The sequence below is a fragment of the Leguminivora glycinivorella genome, chromosome 11 (assembly GCF_023078275.1).
Source record: "Leguminivora glycinivorella isolate SPB_JAAS2020 chromosome 11, LegGlyc_1.1, whole genome shotgun sequence".
NCBI classification, from domain to species: Eukaryota; Metazoa; Arthropoda; class Insecta; order Lepidoptera; family Tortricidae; genus Leguminivora; species Leguminivora glycinivorella.
Window position 1 is genome coordinate 6675248 of NC_062981.1, and position 24494 is coordinate 6699741.

Sequence of the window (24494 nt, forward strand, 5' to 3'; positions counted from 1 at the left end):
GGGACTCTAGGTGTGCTACCCCAGACGGTTTTAAAAGGAGCTGTAAAAGTGTCATGTGGATCTTTTGCACTCCAAAGGTCACCGAGGACGAACGCCTGCAGAAAAAAAAAGCCTTGAAGGCAATAGGGGTAAAACACCAGAAAAAGCAGCTCAAGTGGTGGTACTGTTCCTAAACGGACTACGGCAGTAGCAAGTTGCTGAACGCCTAAGCATAATCCGTTTCCGGGTGCGACGAGTCTTGTTGCGGTTTCTGGAGACCAGTAGCTACATCAGGAGGCCTGGATCTGAGAGAAGACGCTTCACCACCGCTAGAGACGACCGGTACATTGTATCGGCTTCTTTGCGGAACCGCTTTCTCATCGCTCCTGAGCTGCAGATACTGCTTAGAACAGCTCGAAGAACTGTAGTGAATGTCTCCATGATCAGAAGAAGATTGAGGGAGAAAAAAATGTTACCCCGAAGAGCTGACAGGGGCTACCAATTGAAGCCAGAGCCAATACCCCAATCGAATTGCCATAAGGCTTAAGGATTGGACGTTGCAGCAATAGAGGAAAGTTCTGTTCCCCAACAAGACGAAGGAGATCATTTATACCAACTATAGACGCAAAAGGGTGTACAAGTGTCAAGGAGAGCAGTTTACACCAGTCTTCATCGAAGAAATAGTCAGTTACGTGCATGTTCTGGGGCGGCATTTCCATCGACGGCAAAACGGATCTCGTCTGTGTTTCCTGCACTGGCTGTGGTCGGTTTGAGGGGTCCTTAACTGCAGGCAGTTACATTATGGAGATCTTAGAAGAACGTATGGTCTCGTACGCTGAGTTTTTTGGACCTGATTTCCAATTCATGCCCGTCTACGCCCGTTGCCATACTGCCTTGATAGTGCGGGACTCCCTGCATGAGGTCGGAATGCACCGTAATGGAGTGGCAGCAACGAGCCCCGACCTGAACCCCATCGAACATCTCTGGGATGAGTTAAAACGGCTTGTTTGGTCACGGGATCCTGCTCCAGCCACCCTCAATAAGCTGGAAGCCGTTGTTATTGAGGAATGGGAAAATATTCCTCAAACTGATCGTAACACTGATCAGCCCCTCTAGCACAACTTGTCTTGTCGCGCGCGAGTCCATACTTGAAGTCGTGCTTGATGTATGGACTCGCGCGCGACAAGGCAAGTTGTGCTAAAAGGTCTGGTCCATAACTGATCGCATGGAAGCTACACGAAGGGCCAGAGGGAGGAACACTGGGTTTTAAGGTTAGTTTTAAGTCATTTTTTTCGTTATTTGTTGATTTTATTGCGTTTGATTTTTTTTAATTTTAACCTGAATGCACTTTGGTTACTTTTTCCTGACAATTTAAATTTTTTGTATAAAATGTCATGAATTTTATGGATATTAAAATAAATGTTGTATTACTAACGCAAATTACAAGACTGAAAGTGATTTATGTTTCTAATATTTTTTTAGTTATATTTTATTGTTTCAGAGGGCAAGCCAGGAGTGTTTACACTAGTTTTTAAGGGCAGTAATGCTAAATAGATACAGGGTTTGAGACCGAATGTCATTTAATTCAATGAAAGGTGGTTTGATTGCTAATTATTCATTGAAATAAAAGGTGAATTTTATAAAAAAATGGCTATAGTGTCATTTTTCCACAAAATAAAACGAAGATATAAAATTGTCATGTGTCCCTAAACAAAACTAAATGGAAAAGTGTCACTACCATTTTGTTTAAGCTTAATTATCTTAGAAACAAAATAAAAAAAATACAATTTACTATTATATCTATCAGGTTTAGTCACAAAACTAACAAGAACTGCCAAAAAAATTACAAGTTTGTTGTAAAAATGGCAATTTTTGACAATTCAAAAATTTCAAAACTTTAAACCATTGTACCCAAAAAAGACGTTTTTCATTTAATGACACTATGTTTTTCAAGGAGCGCTATGTCTTCACGCAACCTTAATGCTAGACTGTTCCAATCCCTCTAACTTCAACTATGAAAATTAACAATACTCGTAAGTGGAAAATATATTCCTTATAAGAGAAAACATGTTATGTGCTTATTCTTACAATCGTAATGAGCTACCTATTGTCTAAGAATTCCCAATCCCCGTTATCTAATTATTACGATTACAAATCTTTGTCATTAACGAGTAAAATATTCTTAGATTTTAAACAAGAATATAAGTACTAACGGGGAGGGCGTCTATACGTTTACCCAACTCTTACTCGTATCTTAAATTGACCTTTCACAATTGAAATATTTCAGTCATACATAAAGCAGTAAAAATATAGTAAATCATAGTTTATAATGTGCAAAATAGCTCAAATAAACCGACATAAACAATTACTGTGCGAAAACATATCGATATCGATACACGTAGTTATCTGCAGATTACGATAAATCCCTAAATAAGCGTGATTAATCAATATAAGTCCTAATTAGAGAAAAGATCAAACGTATAATGAAACTTAATCTTACTGATAAGGTAGAATACTCATTGTCTGATAATAACAGATATATTTTGTTTACCTGCGGACCTGAGGCGTTATTTTAACTTTAAACAACATACAACCCCCAACTGAGGGGGGACTGAAAGCTTCTCGAGGCTGAGGCGTAGGGTTAGAGCCGGCGTAGCTTTATTTGACGTTCATATGCGCATTGTAATATGCCTACTTGAAAAATAAATATTTCATTTTCATTTTCATTTTAATTTTTTCATTTTACACTAATAATAAAGACGTTGTGCAAAGTTGTAAAACCTAAAGTATAGGAATCTTAAGTCAGTAAGCATGCAAGTTATACTAGAAAACATAAAATAAAGTAAGTCAAAGGGATTTATCTATTAACTTAAGAATAACGAACACAAAATTAATGTAGATCGAATTGACTTCAACACTTTTCATTGGATTGGATTCAATTTGTTCAGTCTTATTAATGCGGATCGGAAGATCACACACAGGCTTGTCATACATTCCATGTACATATTTGTACGTATCGCGCTAATCTTTGACGATCAAGCGTCGTTTGAAGCAAAAAAAATCTTAAAAGTAATTTTAAACGGAATTAACTTCTATTAAAAATCTTATAAGGCTAGAGTTTGCTCAACGTCCACACTTTCAGAAACGAATGACACCAAAGTTTTACACGCTCGCTTAGAGAATCGACAGAGAAGAATAACTAAACTTCTGCGCTGTCGCTAAGCGTTGTTTTTGCTGTGCCTCGGCGCGATATCGTTTCTTTTGTAAATCCAAGGTTTTTCACTGCCGTGGACTGCATGGTGCCGGGGCGCGGGCGGCCCTGGTGCTGCTGGTACGTGTCGGCGGCCGCGCGGGCCGGGCGCCGCGCCGCCTAGCTCTGTGCCTCGGAGGGGCTCTGCCACAGGTTCGACGGCAGCGTGTCGTAGTGAGACGGCACCGTCACCAGCGCGTCGATGGAAGTCCGAGTGATTGAGCAGTTCTGAAATTAATAACGTTTTTATAAGTGACTAGCTTTTGCCCGCGGCTTCGCTCGCGTTAGAAAGAGACAAAAAGTAGCCTATGTCACCCTCCATCCCTTCAACTCTCTCCACTTAAAAAATCACGTCAATTTTTCGCTCCGTTTTGCCGTGAAAGACGGACAAACAAACAGACACACACACTTTTCTATTTATAATATTAGTATGGATTTGCATAGCGACACGGCAGACCTGGTGGTCGTAAGACTCGTAGACAGTTTATATGCCTAGATAGCTGTATTTGTTTTACTAAATGTAGTTTGCCAAGCCCAAACCCGAAGCGTTGTGGATATGTGCTATAATAATTTAAACAGTAAAGCAAACGCTTGCTCGAAGGAGCAGTAATCCTTTTGCAAAATAGAAGCTAATCTCCCAGGTTACGTTAATGATGCCTATATTTGTAATCTAGAAATTCAATATTTACCAGATTAACAAGACTTTTACCAGATTGCTATAGAGAAGCTTTTGCAAATTGTAAACCTTGAAAGATTACAAGCTTTTTAATGAGGGTAGATCATCTTGTTGGTCCATTACCGTTAGCGTTAAGTGTCACTTTTGACATAGATTTACGGCTCGGAATTGACACTTAATGCCAATCTACAAATAATCGGTGGCAACAAGGCATTTTTGTGTCAATTCCGAGCCGTAAATCTATGTCAAAAGTGACACTTAACGCCATCTACAAGTATAATCGAAAGCTACAAGACATTTTTTTGTGGCGCCATCTATGTGTGGTGGAGTGTAAGCGCGTTCGTAGGCGGTCGCATTTTAATGTATGGGATGGTATGATCTTGTTATATTTAATTTATGCTAATACAGACATATCTTTTTTAGGGTTCCGTACCTCAAAAGGAAAAAACGGAACCCTTATAGGATCACTTTGTTGTCCGTCTGTCCGTCCGTCCGTCCGTCTGTCAAGACCCTTTTTCTCAGGAACGCGTGGAGGTATGAAGCTGAAATTTATATCAATTACTCAGGTCTACTGTCCCTTGAAGCTGTGAAAAAATCAAACTTCTAAGCCAACGCAATCAAAAGATACAGCCGTTTATGCCGCAAATTTTCGACACTTGCAAGGGAATCAAAACCTACAGGGTGCTTCCCGTGAACTCAGAATCTTGAAATTTGGTACGAAGCAACGTCTTATAGCATAGATAAAGGAAAAATTACGAAAACCATAAATTTTTAGTTACATCACATAATATATTTTTTTTTAATAATTTTAACCTTACTACCCATTTCCTCATAAACGCGTAGAGGTATTAAATTGAAATTCATACCAAATACTCAGGTCTATAATACCTTTAAGCTGTAACAAAATCAAACTTCTATGTCAACGCAATCAAAAGAAACAGCAATTTAAGCTGCATATTTTGAAACTCGCAAGTACTCGCAAGGGAATCAAAACCTAAAGGGTACTTCCAGTCGACCTAGAATCTTGAAATTTGGCATGAAGCAACGTTTTATAGCACACATAAAGGAAAAATTCCGAAAACCTTAAATTTTTAGTTACATTACAAAATATATATTTTTAGGGTTTTTAATAAATATAAACTTATTACTTTTTTCCTCATGAACGCGTAGAGCTATCAAGTTGAAATTCATATGTTTGTACGGAACCCTCGGTGCGCGAGTCCGACTCGCACTTGGCCGGTTTTTTAGGTAAGTGTTGTATTTACCTTGGGCTGTTTGCGGTGGGTGTCCACGCACTCGATGGGTAGCTTGATGGTCTCCACTTTGTATTTGTAGCCGTGGGATGTCAGCTTGACAATGGTGTGCAGCGGTACGTTCATGTACGGGAGCTCGTCTGAAAAGAAATACCTTCGTTATGGCTCATTGTGTTTGTTTGAGCAATAGTGTATATTAACGGATTGCCTCGCAAACCAGTGGGGGCCGACGTGACCCGTTGGAATTAGGTGTGGATGTAAGTGTAACAAGACTTAAGCATGTACGTAGGTAGAAGAATTTAGCGGTCGACGAGCAATTCACCGAATCCGTTTAAAATCTACCAATTTTCGTTTTAGATATTCTGCACCAAATACCTAATGCTCAATAATGCATTGGTTTGCTTTTAGTGTAAGTACTCGTATGTATTAATTTCTTTTGAAAGAAGCTCAAAAGGTAAGAAAAATCATGTTGTGCAAACATTTGAATATTGAGGAAAGTGATGTATCTGAGTCACGGTGCAAAAGTGGATGAAAGGAATGTTCAAACTGCTTGACAGTCTAAATATAATCGGTAATGCATTCCTTCTATATCTGCATGAACTCTGACAAAGACGTCCTCAATTCCGACACAAAGGTATTGTTTGCTTATCGACCGTCTGTCATATTTCCTGTCGATTGTCCATAAATGTTCTGGTTCATGATTTCTTAACAATATCAATTTATCTATTTTCAATTTCTGTCAAATGGTTCCAAGATTGACGTGTCACGCAACAAGCAAAATTGCGGCTAAGTATACCTACTTTAGTTATGTGGTTACACGTGTTTTAGTCACGTGAATGCCTTGAAAGCATTCAGACAATGTTTAATCGGATCTATTGCCAAGCGCAGAACAAATCCTCCATCTCATGCGTACCTACATAGGTAGGTAGAGAGAGAGATATGCTCGTCTTCCAGCGCAGACAGCACGGGACGCAGACACCTCATGATGTCGATGTACGACTCTCCCCACTACAACACCTTCAGCTTAAGTCTGTAGTAGATATTCGTCCACTCACCGAGCTTGGCATCCAGGAAGTACCCCAGCATGCACCGCAACACAGCCTGGTGTCCCACCACGATGACATTATGCTCGTCTTCCAGCGCAGACAGCACGGGACGCAGACACCTCATGATGTCGATGTACGACTCTCCCCACTACAACACCTTCAGCTTAAGTCTGTAGTAGATATTCGTCCACTCACCGAGCTTGGCATCCAGGAAGTACCCCAGCATGCACCGCAACACAGCCTGGTGTCCCACCACGATGACATTATGCTCGTCTTCCAGCGCAGACAGCACGGGACGCAGACACCTCATGATGTCGATGTACGACTCTCCCCACTACAACACCTTCAGCTTAAGTCTGTAGTAGATATTCGTCCACTCACCGAGCTTGGCATCCAGGAAGTACCCCAGCATGCACCGCAACACAGCCTGGTGTCCCACCACGATGACATTATGCTCGTCTTCCAACGCAGACAGCACGGGCCGGAGACGCGTCATGATGTCGATGTACGACTCGCCCCACGGGTACCGGTAGCGAAGCTTGTCCTGATCGCGCCACGCGAACTCCTGCGGGAAGCGCTCCTGCATCTCACAGAATATATAATAGTACAAGTACAGAAGGCCCACTGCTTTGATGTTTACGAAATGCCGCCTTTTTAAATACCTACAAAATTCTTAAAAAGAAATGAGCCGCACGTGCGCGGCGTCCGGTGATAGGGTTACCAATGGATTCAAACGAATTAATACTCACATAAAATTTTATACTATTATATTCAAGTTTTGGGTACTTTCTAGGTATATATACTGTATTTATATATTTTTGTTCAAGTTCCAACATCACAAGCCTTATTGAACTTTTCCGAGGGACTTAATCAGTAGTAGATCTGTGTAAGAATGTCCTATGGTATTTATTTTATTCAATATGTCTATTTAACTAAGTATTATTAGCCATTCCACACGCGGACATCGCTTAAAAAAACCTCGCGACGTAAAATAACAATAGAAAGTGCGAACGTGCATTCCGTGAGAACGCGCGCCACCCCTGAGTAGGCCGCGAACTCGCGGCCGCCAGGATGTACTTGTAGCGCGGCGATAGAATCGCGGAGTGAGCCGCCCCTGGTAGAATTGAAGAAGCAGTGCGAAATATTTTCATTCATAAGATGAACGAACATCAGACGATACTTATCGTTCGACTGCTTTATTGCATACTAACGGGACATTTGTCTGTTTATGAATGTAAATTACAAGTTTCGTAGTTTAATGTTTATCAACAATCTCTCAACAAATAGACACGGCGTCATTGACCATCCCTATTTATTAATGTAGGTCGGTAAATACAAACAGTCGTAAATCATTCGAGAATGGCAGTCGAGCCAACGTATGCAAACGTGAAAGGTACACAAGTATGAACAACGTATGCCTTTCTAAGTAGTAAATTAGGAATAGACTTACACGCGACGTAGATTCTATTTTCGACTATTGATTTTTCCGTCTTATTTTATCATGCAGTCGGTACTTTGCCGCTCTTGTTGCATAATGTAAAGGTGCATAATTTGGTCTTTTAAGTAGTTGAACTCAACTCATTGAGGAGTGTCTTTTCAAAAGGGCTTATTTCCATTTTTTCTTTTTTTTTTAACTATGAATGCAGTTTTTCTTAATATAGAAAATTACGCGTTGTTTTGAGATAAAAGTTTAAAAAGTCTCGCATTGATATTTAAAAAAAATATATAATCAAAGTTTAGAACACATTTTGAAAAATGTGTAATGATTATTTATGTGGATAAACCAATGTATGTATTACAACAACATTCATATCAACTAACGTTAATACAAAATCCAATAACATTTACGCTACAAGGCCACAACAAAAGGGCTTAATTCCCAAAAGTTCGCATCAAAAGTGCTTAATTCTCAAAAACACATGGTAATTAAATATTTATTTAGGTACATATGTTACGTTTGATGTAATCATAGCATTAACGTCAACTTACAATATTACAATTTTGCAAATTAAATATTAATTTCAAAACCAATACCGTGGAATTATGTTTTTCTCTTTTTTCCAAAAAAAAGTTCTAAGTGGAAATAAGCCCTTTTGAAACGACACTCCTCCATTAAACATTTACACATAATTCTTATTGCGTCACTGGAAAAGAATTTACCTACAATACAGTAGGTATTATTAGGGTCCCCCCACATCTAGCGTCTCGCGAGCGTCGCGTCAGGCCAACTGTATGGACAAAGCCTGACGCCGCGTCGACGCGACGTCGACGCGGCGTCTTTTTCCATACAGTTGGCCCGACGCGACGCTCGCGAGACGCTAGATGTGGGGGGACCCTAACATAACATACTTCGGTTTATGAAGATCTGCTTTTCTATTCTTAGTGAAATGTACCTAAACCACTACTGAATAATAAACGTTTTCTAAATTTAATCTCTCCAAAATAAACAGACGAAACGAATATTTATTGTATTTACCTACAGATATAAATAAGATAAGAGCAAGGAAAATGAGCTGATGCGATAACATTGAAGACTTCATTGTCATTCTAATCTTACGCTGATGATTAGCTGCATTTAGTTAGACATTAATTTTTATGTCGTTCCAACAAAATACTACTTAAACAGAGAGCGTAGGCTAATAAGACATCTCGGTAAAAACAATAACGTTCCTAAACTGATCAATCAATCTGTACAAAATTACCAACAAAGAGTCTTATAGATTTATACCTACACGTACCTAAGTGTTTAATTTTCCATTAGTAAATAATCAGCGCCCAGTAGGTACAGCTAACTTAAAATTAAAATCTCTGACGCTCTTTGGTATTTGTTATTTTGGCTCAGCTCTGAAGTTTCCACTGCTAGCAGTAACACTCGATCAATAACAGCTTTAACGTACTTTTACCTTTTTACCAAGTATTATAAGTGTTATGTGTAGTAGTAGTATTAGTGTAGTGTAGGTACTTACAGCGTCCAACTCATTCAGCGCTCGAACCGCCCGCTTAGGAGCTCTGATCTCCGCCGCCGTCTGCTTGGTGCGTCTCAGCTCGGAAGTCCAGACTGACAGAGGCTCGCGGTCAGCTATGGCGTTCATGTGCTGAGCCAGGCCACGAGCGTAGCTCTGACCACGCGGGGAGAGCAGCGCGTCGCCGCCGATGCGACCGATCACGTTGTACTCGCTCTCACCGTGCTGGAAAGATGTGAAATATTAACATCGTCAAATCCTCCGACTCAACGGATCCTAGATTAAGACTAAAGCAGCACTTATCGATATCGATGACGTTGTATCACTGACGCGTGAAGATGGTCTGAGTCACAACTGAGTGTTATCTGTTGCTTTTCCGGTGAAAAATAAGCAAAGAAAACAAACGCCAGTCACATCTTTCAGACTAGTTGGGTTGAGATCACTGATGATATTCCTCCTCGAAATAAGATAATATTTGCACAGTTTTGAAATTACATAAATTGCAGGTTCTGTATTACAGATTCATAGCCCTGTACAATGTACCTATCTGAGAGAAATATTACGGGCAAGATAATAAAGGACACGCCCACCAAGGATAGTCGGGCCTTTGAACAATGACCTGAGTGTACCTACTTGAATAACTAATTAACCTATATAATATTAAGTTATCTGACTGAATGACGAATAAAATTAACATTTCACGTTTTGTTTCCACGTGAAACATTCTACTTGGTAATTGTTTTTTTCCCAAAGAAGCTACAACAATCTTTAGTTTAGCGACTGCCGAAAATACCAATGACATAAGCGTTTACACAGCCGGTTTCCCAAGCCTTGTATTTCTCTAGCTAACTCTATGATTCCGACTTATCGACTTTCAATAGATAACAGCATTAGCATTTAATTTAACCCCATGATAACAACTATTCCCCTTGCATTAGAAATAGTTCTAATCTCGACAAACATGTTTATCTACACCAATTAAGCGATAAACGAATGATGCAATCTAATAGGGACTTACTCTGGTGAAGTATAAAGTTTGCGGCAGCGGACGAAGGCCCGAAAGGTATCCAAGGATTCCAGACTCCTTCTGGCCAGCGACTTTATGAGCGGTCACGGTTTCTCCCATGTTCTCAACACGAACGAAGCTAATGGTCTCCAAATTCGCATCAATAGGCTCATACTGCCTCATGTAATGCTCAAGCTTCTTCCTCAGATCATCCACTGCCTGCTCCTCGCTCATCGACTTGTAGTCTTCAGAGTAGCGCAGGATCTCAATGATGTTCCTCTCGAGGAGTTCCTGGTCCTCACAGACGCACTCTATGAAGAGGATCCTAAAGCCCATTTCCGACAGGAAGTAGTCGTTGAGCTCCCTACGCTGCTCGCGGGTGATGTTGGTGCCATCGAAAATCTAGAAAGAGAGAATATGCTATAAACATTCCAATGTCCAGTGATTAAACTTGTTTACGAGACGAGAGGTCATGAATGAGGCGCGGCTTGATCTATTTATTAATATCTACTTCATTACGAAAGTTCTAGGAATGATCGAGTTGTTTGTAGACGACATGTGTCGCAACAAGTTAATCATATATCCAATTAAGATCATGAGTTTCAGTTATTTTCTGAGATAACAGTTAGTTTTGCTCGTGTCGTGTCTGATAAAAATCCCCGTATCAGCGTCTAGATCCTGTTCGAGATGCATATTTATAATCTTGTTTATGAAACTATCTCTGAATCAACAACTACTGAATCAGTGGATATTTTATTACCCCATTCACAAGGTTATATAATTTAATCTGTGAAGAGGACACCGCCTACTTGAATTCATCAAAAATATTATGAATACTGCTTTTCAACACCAATTAAACTTATGCTGAATACTTATTTATATGAACTTAGAAGCAAGAGTCATCAAAATAATCAAGTTAAGAAAAAACAAACCACCTTCTGCAAGTCTGTAATTCACCCACCCGTTTATTTTCTAATAATTATAGATAAAGCACCTGAATTCGTCTACAGTAAAGTGGAATTCGTATAATTTGAAAGTTATATGATCTTCTACTTTGAACTTATGGTCGAACTAGTCCACCATTTTAAAATCAAGCGTAAAGAAATTACTAAAAAGGGGAGGCGATGTCAAAAGACGGGACAGTTATCAATCCTAGAATCCCTTAGTAGTATCGTATCCTAGTCGTACAGCATTTTAGTCATAAACTTACAGCAACACTGTTCCCATCCTTGAGCCACAGCACGGCGTCCTGCACGGCCTCGTGGGCGCTCTGCCGGCGGATGGCGGAGCCCTGCGCATTGTCGGCGCGGAAGATGTCGTGCGTGCCGTACAGCGCCATGTGGCGCCGCCGGTACTCGCTGCAGTTGAATACTGCAACGGGGAACAGTTATTACTGGCCGGTTTACAAACTTTTTCTTTTTAATGATGGAACCGGCTGAAGTACTGGCCGGTTACGTACAAGTTTTTTTTTGTTTCAGAAAATAAAACCGGCTGAATTACTGGCCGGTTTCTTAAGATTTTTTTTTTAACAGACTGAAGATGCGGGTGCTTGGATGCATGTGCGTTCTCAATGTTCCCATTGAGGGTCCACGTTGGAATTTCGAGCTTTTGAATGTGTCAGTCTTTAGTAAAAGTTCTCAAACGATTGTAGATTCAACCAATAATTTGTAAAAGTAGGCACTCAAAAGTTACATTCGGTTAAAGGTGGACCCTCAGTCGTGCATGTCAGGACTCCATATTTCATAATCCACTTCAAATTTACAACTTCTGTAAATGACTACTCTTAGTAAAAGATTTGTAAAAGTAATTTCATTAATTGTGTAATGTACCTACTATTATTTAATTATCCATCAAAATCCTAATGTGTGGTCATCTGACCCGTAGTATTTCTTCGCAGGCATTTGATTATTTTAAGTAAAACGGTATGGATGCGAACTTTTTTAGCTAATACATCAAAATTATGAACGGCTGGCGATCTAATAACTTTAACAACTGTTTTGTTTCTATTTAAACTGCTTAAAGTGAAACTTGCGCTAACAACCTTATAGGCGTATTTCGAATACTAGAATAGACCTTACAGAATACCTTGAAATACTTCTCAAAGCGGATCACATATAGGTAACTATGTCACCAACACGAAGAACATATATATTTATCTGATCTAGGACGAAGTATCGTGTTCTGAATATACGTTGCTATGTGTAAGCCTCATGTGACAGCTCAGTAACAATAGATACATCTGGGTCAAGACTACCAATGTCATATTAGATAATAGTTGGTGTAAACTCGGCCAATTACGTGGCAAAACAATTGGAAGTAAGTACCAAATCATAATCAAATATAGAGATAGGTACCTATTCCTTTAATTTTGTATCCAAGTAAATTAAAAGTAATCAAACGGTCAGAAAGAAGATAGCATTTTTCCGAAAGCATTCGCTTAAGATTTTAGGGCCACTTTTAACCTTATTGGTCTTATTTATGGCATTTTCTTTTCTTACATTTCACTGGGTTCAGTTCAGCCATATACATCATATAAATGTAATGTGCTTTTTAAAGTCTTAATGATGTTTGCATTACAAGTATTATACTTTATGTCAAGCAGTAAATTTGTGGCATCAGGCTGTAAATTTTATCACTTAATGGTTTGTTTAATGCGATAACGAACAAGGTAATGTCAGTGTCTGATTAATTATCCTCAAGGCGGTAAGAGGAATTATAAAACTCATCAGGCCATTTTTAGGGTTCCGTAGTCAACTAGAAACCCTTATAGTTTCGCCATGTCTGTCTGTCCGTCCGTCCGTCCGTCCGTCCGCGGATAATCTCAGTAACCGCAACGATACCCCACTTGACCTAGTAACTTGAAATTTACAGTTTGTCCCCCTTTCATTTTGGCCATTTTCTACAATTAAAATTAATATATTTAAAAAAATTATACTTTCTATTTGTAGAGGTTTACAATGTTCATAACTATTCCAAATTTCAAGTTAATAGCATTAGTAGTTCTCGAGATATTTAGGAATGTGACAGACGGACAGACAGACGGACAGAGTCGCACCATAAGGGTTCCTGTTGTACCTTTTTGGTACGGAACCCTAAAAATGGAAAAAATGTTTTGTTAGGGTACCTACATGTAAAGTGGGGGCTGATAATTTTTTTTTATTCCAACCCCAACATGTGACATATTGTTGGATAGGTATTTTAAAATGAATAAGGGTTTACTCAGATCGTTTTTTGATAATATTAATATTTTCGGAAATAATCGCTCCTAAAGGAAAAAAAAGTGCGTCCCCCCCCCTCTAACTTTTGAACCATATGTTTAAAAAATATGAAAAGCCATATACATCATATAAATGTAATGTGCTTTTTAAAGTCTTAATGATGTTTGCATTACAAGTATTATACTTTATGTCAAGCAGTAAATTTGTGGCATCAGGCTGTAAATTTTATCACTTAATGGTTTGTTTAATGCGATAACGAACAAGGTAATGTCAGTGTCTGATTAATTATCCTCAAGGCGGTAAGAGGAATTATAAAACTCATCAGGCCATTTTTAGGGTTCCGTAGTCAACTAGAAACCCTTATAGTTTCGCCATGTCTGTCTGTCCGTCCGTCCGTCCGTCCGTCCGCGGATAATCTCAGTAACCGTTAGCACTAGAAAGTTGAAATTTGGTACCAGTATGTGTATCACTCACGCCAACAAAGTGCAAAAATAAAAAACCGGCCAAGTGCGAGTCGGACTCGCCCACCGAGGGTTCCGTACAAACTTTCTTTCAAACTACCTAGTAAAAATAATCTCATATTTTCATATAACTCTAATGACTTGACTAGAAGACAAAAGTATAGGCACTAATGAGTATTATTGTGTATAGCGCCATCTCCCAGTCAATTTGCTAACTAATTTGCGCGACCTGGTTTTTCAGGGATAATTCTTTATAATGTTAACCGATTTAAACAGTTTTTACTTTATTGGACAGAAGATGGTTTACGTAACATCTCGTATTAATTTGAAGTACGATATCCATCCACAAGGGTGGGTAAATTGAAAGTAAAAATCTGAAAAGTTTTTTGTGAATTAAAAAAAAAAGTATTCAAAATACAAACACGATTATATTTTTCCTGTAATATTTAGCATAAAACCAATTAAAATTTTCATAATTTTTCGTTGGTAAACTTCGGAGATAAGGGGGGGGGGGGGGGGGGGGGGAACGGTATTTTTTACATTTTCCTTCAAAATTCTTTTTTTTCCACAAGAAAAAAATTATAAAAAATAGCTTATTTACGTTCAATTTGAGCTCTTTCCAACGATACCCCACTTGACCTAGTAACTTGAAATTTACAGTTTGTCCCCCTTTCATTTTGGCCATTTTCTACAATTAAAATTAATATATTTAAAAAAATTATACTTTCTATTTGTAGAGGTTTACAATGTTCATAACTATTCCAAATTTCAAGTTAATAGCATTAGTAGTTCTCGAGATATTTAGGAATGTGACAGACGGACAGACAGACGGACAGAGTCGCACCATAAGGGTTCCTGTTGTACCTTTTTGGTACGGAACCCTAAAAATGGAAAAAATGTTTTGTTAGGGTACCTACATGTAAAGTGGGGGCTGATAATTTTTTTTTATTCCAACCCCAACATGTGACATATTGTTGGATAGGTATTTTAAAATGAATAAGGGTTTACTCAGATCGTTTTTTGATAATATTAATATTTTCGGAAATAATCGCTCCTAAAGGAAAAAAAAGTGCGTCCCCCCCCCTCTAACTTTTGAACCATATGTTTAAAAAATATGAAAAAAATCACAAAAGTAGAACTTTATAAAGACTTTCTAGGAAAATTGTTTTGAACTTGATAGGTTAAGTAGTTTTTGAGAAAAATACGGAAAACTACGGAACCCTACACTGAGCATGGCCCGACACGCTCTTGGCCGGTTTTTTTATTGTATCAAGAACAAATACTGAACGTATTTAGGATAGAGATTAGGCTTTTGGTGTGTAAGTAAACATGAAATATCTTTCTTTATAGATTTGAAGATGTCAGCGTCATCATGCCAGTTCTTCCAAAGAAAAGCTAAAAGTTAGGTTTTCGAATTTCGATTTTGTGGATGAGTTTCATAGTCTCTCCTTTGAAGCTCTGACTTTTGTATTGGACGTTTCTCTATTTTGCGTAGGTAAATAAGGTTTATGACTACGTAGATTAATAGTGTCCTACATTTTTATCAAGCAGCAACGTCAGAAGCCGATGCTATTAACTTAGAAAATAAATAAATATTGGGGGACACCTTACACAGATCAAGCTAGCCTAACATATACATACCTATTACTTATACATAAATACATACTCCCCAATATTTATTTATCAACTTTTGATTATTCTAAGTCTTAGAATAATCAAAAATTGATAAATTACTGCCTTGGGTGTGACTTCAGCTCACGACCTCTGTATATTTTATTCTGAGGTTCACCTACCTTTAGTGCTCTCTCCATTCCAGTTGAGGTGCCGCGAGAGATGGTGCGCCAGCTGACTCTTGCCGCGGGCCGGGAGCCCGACCAGCGCGATCAGCAGCGGCGCGAACTGGCTGATGCGGCGTGTGCGCAGAGATACTGTAACAAAACATATTTTGATTTTAGATTTAATTCCTAATTCTAGAAATATTGACGCATAGCTTTCATAGAATTCGTTTTCTAATTATTCCTCCCTCATTTTAATCCTTGTGCTTGTTAGGTATCAAATAGGTAGTAAAATTTAGTATGTACCTACTACTTAAACATCAAATATTTGAAATCTGTAGTGGTCCAGGGGTCCTGGCTCCTACTAATTTTGGGCTTATAAAGGTTGATACATAGATGAGGGGGCAAAATACTTATGGTAGATGTAGATGGTTGTAAAATAAGTTTGATGGTGACTTAAAATAATATACCTATTACCTACACAAAAAAATCTCTACATAAAGTAAACTAACAATGTCCAGAACAATGTAGTTATTTTTTCATCTTTGTTAAATAAAAATAAGTAATTATATCTGCATAATCACGTGTCTTAAACACGAGACTTTGTTTGAACAATTATTTTATGATGAATCTGACTAAATATTTGGGCTACTAATTTACTTTAATCGGTATAATTAAAGTATTACCTAAACATTTTTTTTTATATTCGGATAACTGAACCTGTATCAAATCCTATCATTAGTTAGGTTACCCACATTAGCTATACAGTTAAACTTCATCAGGAATAAATATTAATATTCAACATATGTAATAATATATTATTTCATTACATGTTCATTTTTATCTACGATTAGATCTAGTTTTTAGCAAGTCGTACTGACTTGGCTTTCCCATCGTCTATATCAATGGAAACGGATATACATAGTAGATAGATACCTAAGATCGATATTATGTATGTACATGTTATATGTTTAAATATACATATAAGCCTACAGTATAATAAAGTGTTTACCCACACCCACCGCACCATGTATCTGGGGTCAAAAGATATCGGAGTACAGCTTCATTGGACCGTAAAAATAGATATTGTGCGAGAAATTACCTACAAGATGATGTGATAATTGTCTACAGAATGATGAAAATTGGTACGAGTAATGACACCTTATCTGGTGACTTATGGTAAAAATACGCTTCAAGATGAAGATCAAGATAAAATGAAGTGAAATGTCGTATAATACATAAATGTGAAATTCCCATAACTATGTTAACTATTTATGTGCTCTAGAAACAACTGACCACATTATTGCAAATATTATTTGATTTAACGAATTCGCAATATTTTTATGACCAATTGAAATTCATATACATATTTAAATGTAAAGTCGCCGTGAATAAAACTTGTGAATAATGTAAACAAACTTTGCAGTCAAAATGTCTTTAATTTCCATTCTAAGTCATCAGATACTGGCTAAATCCATAGTGTTATTTAATCAATTCATATCACAATATGATCCTCAACCTTTAAAATAATAAAATTGTGCTAGAATATTGATATTTTATATAATGTTTTGTTTACATTGTTGACAATTTCTATTGACAGCGATTTTAGTTATTAATCAACAATCGATACAATTAAAGCCTGATCAGATTATGGCTATTGTCAGGCCAGTGGCCCGTTTCTCGAAAGTTACAAGCCTTGTAAGGTGAAATACCCCATAATGGACGGTGATGCCATTATGGACAAAAAAACACAAATCCTTAAAAATAAGTATCTAAAATTAGTTTCTAAAAACTGACGCCTATGTACCATAAACTAGAGTTGTAGAGCTGTTTCATTTTGAAGTTTCAATTAATTCGGTTATTTCTGAAGGATTTGGCGACAAGATAAAATTCATCAGTGTACTGAAAAAAATATCAAGACAAATTCTTAGTAATGTTGCTAAGAGAGTTGAGTTTATGTATAAAATAATAAAAAAATAATACTCGGTATAAACATGAATGCGTTTTACTTACTGCATTAAGCATGAGATAAGGTATAAAACATACTAGTTTGTTGCTCCAAAGATGTAAAGAAATGGCGTTATTTTGCGAGTGTCCATTACTGGAACCCAAAAACTGCCTACCTCCTATGATGGACAAGGAACAATTTACAAAACCAAAATTTACAAGAAACAATCCTATGTTAAAATAACTCAAACTAATTGTATTTATAGTATACTAGCTGCCCGGCGTACTTCGTATCGCCTTATACTTGGAGGCGCAAAACATGGGGCAAGGCAAAGAAGTGACCATTTTTACTTGACACAATTAAGTAGCTACATCATTAATTACATTATAGCGTACCGTCTATTTAATATACACAATTACACATATCTATTGAAGAGATAAGATGACTTACTTTTTTCCTCTTGTGGCAATCATGCGTTGTTTTAGTTACTAACTGTAATGGCCGCTGTACACATATGGCCAACGGTTCCACCAACCCTTTGTGAAACCCCTTGGCCAAGATAAGAGCCGCTGTTTACACATTGGCGAACCAATCACTTGGCATTGGCTCTTCAAGAAAGTGGAGCAAGACGGCGGTTTTCCTGCTTTAGAAGTAAGTTTTGAAGAATTAGATGAAATAGAAGAGAGCCAAAAATCCATTATAAGTCATCCGCAGACGGAGAAGAATTCTGTTTCGCAGCCAATAATCACCGAACCAATTTGCGACGACGCTCGGAGTTCACCAGTGCTGCTGAGAAGTCCTAGTCGCTCCGAATCAAATGGAGACAGCGGGTCGGACTGACAGTTTATTTAGGCGTTATCTCAAAAATCTGTGATTTCCCAAAAACACCGCAAGTAAGTGGAAATAACGAAATTGTCCATACATTTATTATTATTTCCACTTAGTTGCGGCCAAGTTGAACAAAAAAACATAGTAGGTTAAGCAATTATTAAAGCCAACTTAGGACAGTTTTGTTTTTCACTTATATTCATTTATTATAGGGTATTCACATATAAAGATATTATGTAAATAAAAGTGCTAGCAAATTTAAAATAAAAAAAATAACACGAAGCAATGATGGCACCTACATAATTATTATTGTATTGAATTGTATAATAATAAGTGTTATAGTGTTATATTATGTTTATGGATTGAAAGATATTATAGTAAAATTATAAGAAATAAAAATGCTCATAATTGTTATAAAATACATTTATTTACACCACCTACCAATACCTGTTTACAAATGGCAATAGTGCAGCAAAATTACGATCGAACGCAATTGTGACATACTAATGCGGCTGTTTTCATTAGCTGCCTCTCGTTGGTCATCGCTGCGATTAGCACGCTGGCTTGCTCTTTGAACATTTGTGTTACTTCGACGACCTAAATCTGGTTTTTTCTTTGGCATAGCCACAAAACAATTTTCACACAAAATCAAGTGAAATTTGCCAGACGTGTGCGTTCCTTCCGATTTAGTATTATTTCTTACAGTTTACAATTAATGGCCGCTGTACACATATGGCCAACGGTTCCGCCAACCCTTTGTGAAACCCCTTGGCCAAGATAAGAGCCGCTGTTTACACATTGGCGAATCACTTGGCATTGGCTCTTCATGAAAGATGGACGTGGAATGGAAAAGTCTAGGAAATTCTAGGTCATAGACGTTGTCAGAAAAATTTGATTAAAAAATAATAACCCCGTAGTAAAATTAAATTATTTGAAATATTATCAATTTTTTGAATATTCTGATAAGAACATTTATCATTTTTAGGAAATACATTAAACATTTGCAAGGTTATTTTATTTCCTAAAATCTACACTATTATTGGCATAGATAAACTTATTATTTTCGTAAATATTTCACTACTGTCCTCTCTGACGGCTGACGACCAACTGAATGAAGCGCCAACGTGTAAACGCAGTTGGCCATTGGCGCCAAGATCCTTTGATGTGTGGACAAAAAACCGACACCAATCGGTTGGCCGGCAAGCGCAAGCGCCAACTGCCAACTTACGGCCAAGTAGCCCTCTACACGCTTGGCCAAGGGGTTGGTGGAACCGTTGGCCATATGTGTACAGCGGCCATAAAATACTAAACAGCACAGACTATAGACCAATAAAGCATAGACTACTTAAAATAGCTGTAACAGACGTGTGCGTTCCGATTTAGTATTATTTCTTATTTCTTTAACGGAATAATCACTAATTTTCACATTATTTTGCCATTCCTTATTTCTTTAACGGAATAATTACTAATTTTCACATTATTTTGCCAAGATAAATTAATAAAATCACAATGCGTTTGGAACGCACCTGTCATTAACGTCACGTCATTGTCAAGTTGTCAGGTAGGAACAATTTGTATGGGAAAAAAGAATCACTGTTTTCTAATTATCATCACAATATTTACGTGTTTTTACACTGCCTAAACCTTCTGCGGTCTAATACAAACATTTCAATACCAAAATTACGTAAATCGGTCCAGCCGTTCTCGAGTTTATAGGTAACTAACAAACGCATTTCATTTTTATATATATAGATAAAATTGACTCATTGAGTATCAGTTGGCGTTAAAAGTAAAATTTTAAAATTATTTCACTGTCCATAATGGGGGATCCATTACTGGAGAACTGCCGTCCATAATTGGAGAAAAAACACCTAGTTTTAATTTGTTAAGTATGAAGAAACTAATAGGAGTATCCATTCTGCAATACGCTTGAAATGTAAAAGAAGGATAGGACATTCAAAATTTAACACGCTTAGCGGTAGAATTTTTACATTTATGAGAGAAATATCAAAAAAAGACGAAAATTTTCCTTAAACTGTCCATGATTGGGTCCGTTACCTTATTACAAGTGCGCGAACTGTCAATTCGTATGGGTTGTCATGGAAACACACTTGTCATACAAGGCTTGTACCTTTCGAGAAACGGGCCCCAGGAGGGCGGGAGCGCTCTTATTCTGATGTATCGGTTGACAGTGACACTGACAATTCAATATATGTAGTATGAAGAAAATAGTTCTAATGAAATTCTGGTCAGGTTTTAAAAGTACAACATAATATTACAAGCAATATAACATAAAATACCTACTCGCCTAGAAAATATTATTGTATTACTCGCATTGTTTAACATTTATAATATCATGGTATGCGTGTAATTTATTCATGGCAATTGGCTTTTATATTACACATACACATGCTATAAAATCGACGCAGAATTGTAAATTACATACATACAATGTGATAAAATGGATTTAAAAAAACGCAAGTCATTGTTTTTAAGCCCATCCACATATATAATACTAGCTTTTACCCGCGGCTTCGCCCGCGTAATAAAAGTATTCTTATTGAAACGTTTACAAAAAATAAGATTTTCATTTGGATCCGTAGGTTTCTTTGTAGGTACATCTGTCCGCGATTATTTCGATTAAGGTAAAGCGGGCAATTCTCGACTGGAGGGCCATTGTAACGCCGTGGCTTGCGTGGGCGACGGTCGCGCGATGGTCGCGCGACGGCGATGCGACGCATACGAAATCAAACCTTATCGATATGGAAGTATGAGACGCGACGGCGACGATCGCGCGACGGTCGCGCGACCGTCGCCCACGCAAGACACGGCGTAACTGATCTATTTGCTGTACGGTCAGCCAAGAAAGTGGTTTCCCACTTTTCGACTCTATTGATCGAAAAGTGGTAAACCACTTTTTTGGCTGACTGTACCTTACACATATTACTATTGTTTTAAAAGAAATTCTTGCAATGATTGTAGAATTGTTACACAGCGACCACAGCGTAGGTAGTAGGTACAAATATGTATGTATTCTACCTATATAAATATTTATACTGGGGAAACTTCATACAACCCACATAGCCAGTATCTCGACGCTATGGTCGGTAGGGTAAAAAGTACTTCCTTGCATTATCGCTTACAATTTTTTCCATTTTGCTTATACTTATTGCAAACGTAAACATATAAAAGGCAAGCAAACAACGATCTTCCTACAGCACATTGAATGTAATAGTTATTACGGATTCAGGATACTCGCCGATGCCTACTTACTAATCCCTTCCCACTGAGCCACCTGCATTTTACACTGCCTAGATATCGATTGCCGACCGATTATTCCGACCCCAATCCCTATTCTTGTCCCCGTCCCCGTCCCCGTCCCGTCCCTGTCCCCATCCCTCCCCTATCCCTATCCCCATCCCCGTCCCCTATTCCTATCCCTATTTCTATCCCTATCCCTATCAGTATCCCTATCCCTATCCCTATCCCGTTCCCGTCCCGTCCCTGTCCCTGTTCCTGTCCCTGTCCTTGCCCCTGTCAAATTATCATGCTAGGAGGTGAACTTTGAAAAATCCTTTCTTAGTGCTCCTCTAAGGAACTTCCGTGTCAATTTGAAATCTCTTGAACCAGAAGTAAAGATGAAAACTAAACCTATACTTATGGCTATTTTGGATATTTTAACCCCATTGCACAACAACAGGGGACAAAATCTCTTTTCCACGTCATTAGATTTTAAAATCGTTGTATTTATCGTGATCAGCGACCCGATAAACCATAAAAACGATACCCATATTGTGTTTTTGACTTTACACCCCTTTGCACCCCCTTTGCACCCCTTTAGGGGTCAAATTTTCAAAAACCTGAAACATGTATTTAGTCATATGTCTTTAGGAATCCTCCTGTGAAGTTTCGAATAAAATAGTCAAACTAATCTTGTTTCCCCATACAAACTTTGAACCCCCATTTCACCCTTTTAAGAGGATAATTTTGAAAAATTCTTTCTTAGTGCTCCTCTACACCATATAAGGAACCTATGTGCCAAATTTTAAATCTCTAGGACCAGCGGTTTCGGCTGTGTGTTGATATATTATGTCAGTTAGTCAGTCAGTCAGTTTCTTCTTTTATATATTTTTTGATATTTAAACCCCATTGCACTACAACAGGGGAGAAGGTATTTCACTTCCGCCTCGTTAGATTTTAAAAACGTTGTATTTATCGTGATCAGCGACCCAATAAACCGTAAAAACGATACCCATATTAGTTTTTTGACTTTATCACCCCCTTTTCACCCTTTTAGGGGTTAAATTTTCAAAAAACCTGAAACACGTCTTTAGTCATATGTTTTTAGGATCCCTCCTGTGAAGTTTCGAATAAAACAGTGAAACTAACATTGTTTCCCCATACAAACTTTGAACCCCCATTTGACCCCCTTAGGAGGCGAATTTTGAAAAATCCTTTCTTAGTGCTCCTCTACACTGTATAAGGAACCTACGTGCCAAATTTGACATCTCTAGGACCAGCGGTTTCGGCTGTGCGTTGATATGTCAGTCAGTCAGTCAATATCTTCTTTTATATATTTTTTTGATATTTAAATTGCACCACCCATTGCACCACAACAGGGGAGAAGGTATTTCACTTCCGCCTCGTTAGATTTTAAAAACGTTGTATTTATCGTGATCAGCGACCCGATAAACCATAAAAACGATACCCATATTGATTTTTTGACTTTATCACCCCCTTTTCACCATTTTAGGGGTTAAATTTTCAAAAAACCTGAAACACGTATTCAGTCATATGTCTTAAGGAATCTTCCTGTGAAGTTTCGAATAAAATAGGCAAACTAATCTTGTTTCCCCATACAAATTTTGAACCCCCATTTGACCCCCTTAGGAGGTGAATTTTGAAAATTCCTTTCTTAGTGCTCCTCTACACTATATAAGGAACCTACGTACCAAATTTGAAATCTCTAGGACCAGCGGTTTCGGCTGTGCGTTGATATGTCAGTCAGTCAGTCAGTCAGTCAGTCAGCTTCTTCTTTTATATATTTAGATAAAGTATGATGATCTCATCGAGATCTTCAAATTGACTGTTATCACCGTTATCAGTGATTGATTGTCTCCTAAAAGAAAACACCAGAAATCTTATACTATTAAACGAGCAATTCTTGTATATTTATTTATTTATTTATTTATTTATTTATTTATTTATTTATATATACCGACGATCTCGGAAACCGCTCTAACGATTTCGCTGAAATTTGTTTTGTGGGGGTTTTCGGGGGTGAAAAATCGATCTAGCGTAGCCTTAGATCCCGGAAAACGCGAATTTTCGAGTTTTCATGAGTTTTTCTTTCGCATTTGTAAACGTAAAATATGGTCCTTAATTTCGCCGCGCGCGCATCGATTCCGCTTAGCTCAGTCGCACGAGGTCGGTCTAATGTACGCAGATAGCTCGTAGGTGTCAGGGTTTCGAATCCCGGCCAGAAATTAAGTTTTTGTTTTTTGTCTTTTTTTTTTGTTTTTGTATTTATAAGAGTTTTTTTTTATCTAAAGACGTGATATATTAAAATAGAACCGAGCGAAGCTCGGTCGCCCAGATATTAATAGTTATTTGTTATACAAGGGGGCAAAGTTTTATGTTAACGCCGAGTGTGGAATTGAAAAACGAGCAAGTGAAAGGATTCTATAGTTGAACCACGAGCGAAACGAGTGGTTCGAGAATAGAATCCTGAACTTGCGAGTTTTTTAACACACGAGAAGTAAAATACATTTGCACCCGAATGTAACACAAAACTTTTCCCCTCACTATAACGAGAAAAGTACAACGCAAAAAGCGCGTTTATCACTGCTTCCAGTAGTTCCACAGGTGGTAATATCATCGTCATCACTAGATTCACTCACTTTCATCAATTTTAAAGCAGAAAAAATGACTACAGGTCAAATTACTTTATCCACTCGTGGATAAAATGCTTTTTTACCCGCTGGTGTTGAAGGACAAAACACGTGTTTCCGAGCTAGTGAGGGGAAAAGAGCCTTATCTCTATTGGTTGTATTGTGACATAGTGTATTGATTCATGTTAGTGTATTGGTTC

General features: G+C 37.9%; 1 protein-coding gene across 1 annotated transcript in view; it reads right to left on the minus strand.

Moving 5' to 3' along the window:
• Window positions 1-2384: 2384 nt before the first annotated feature.
• Window positions 2385-24494, minus strand: part of LOC125231319 (6-phosphofructo-2-kinase/fructose-2,6-bisphosphatase-like) — a 36536-nt gene continuing 14426 nt past the window's right edge. Inside the window, exons 3-9 of the mRNA XM_048136760.1 lie at window positions 15646-15780; window positions 11384-11544; window positions 10186-10575; window positions 9171-9392; window positions 6586-6790; window positions 5171-5298; window positions 2385-3457 (exon numbers count right to left, since the gene is read on the minus strand). Of these exons, the coding sequence (XP_047992717.1) occupies window positions 3350-3457; window positions 5171-5298; window positions 6586-6790; window positions 9171-9392; window positions 10186-10575; window positions 11384-11544; window positions 15646-15780 (1349 nt within the window). The 3' untranslated portion in view covers window positions 2385-3349. The remainder of the gene's footprint in view (window positions 3458-5170; window positions 5299-6585; window positions 6791-9170; window positions 9393-10185; window positions 10576-11383; window positions 11545-15645; window positions 15781-24494) is intronic.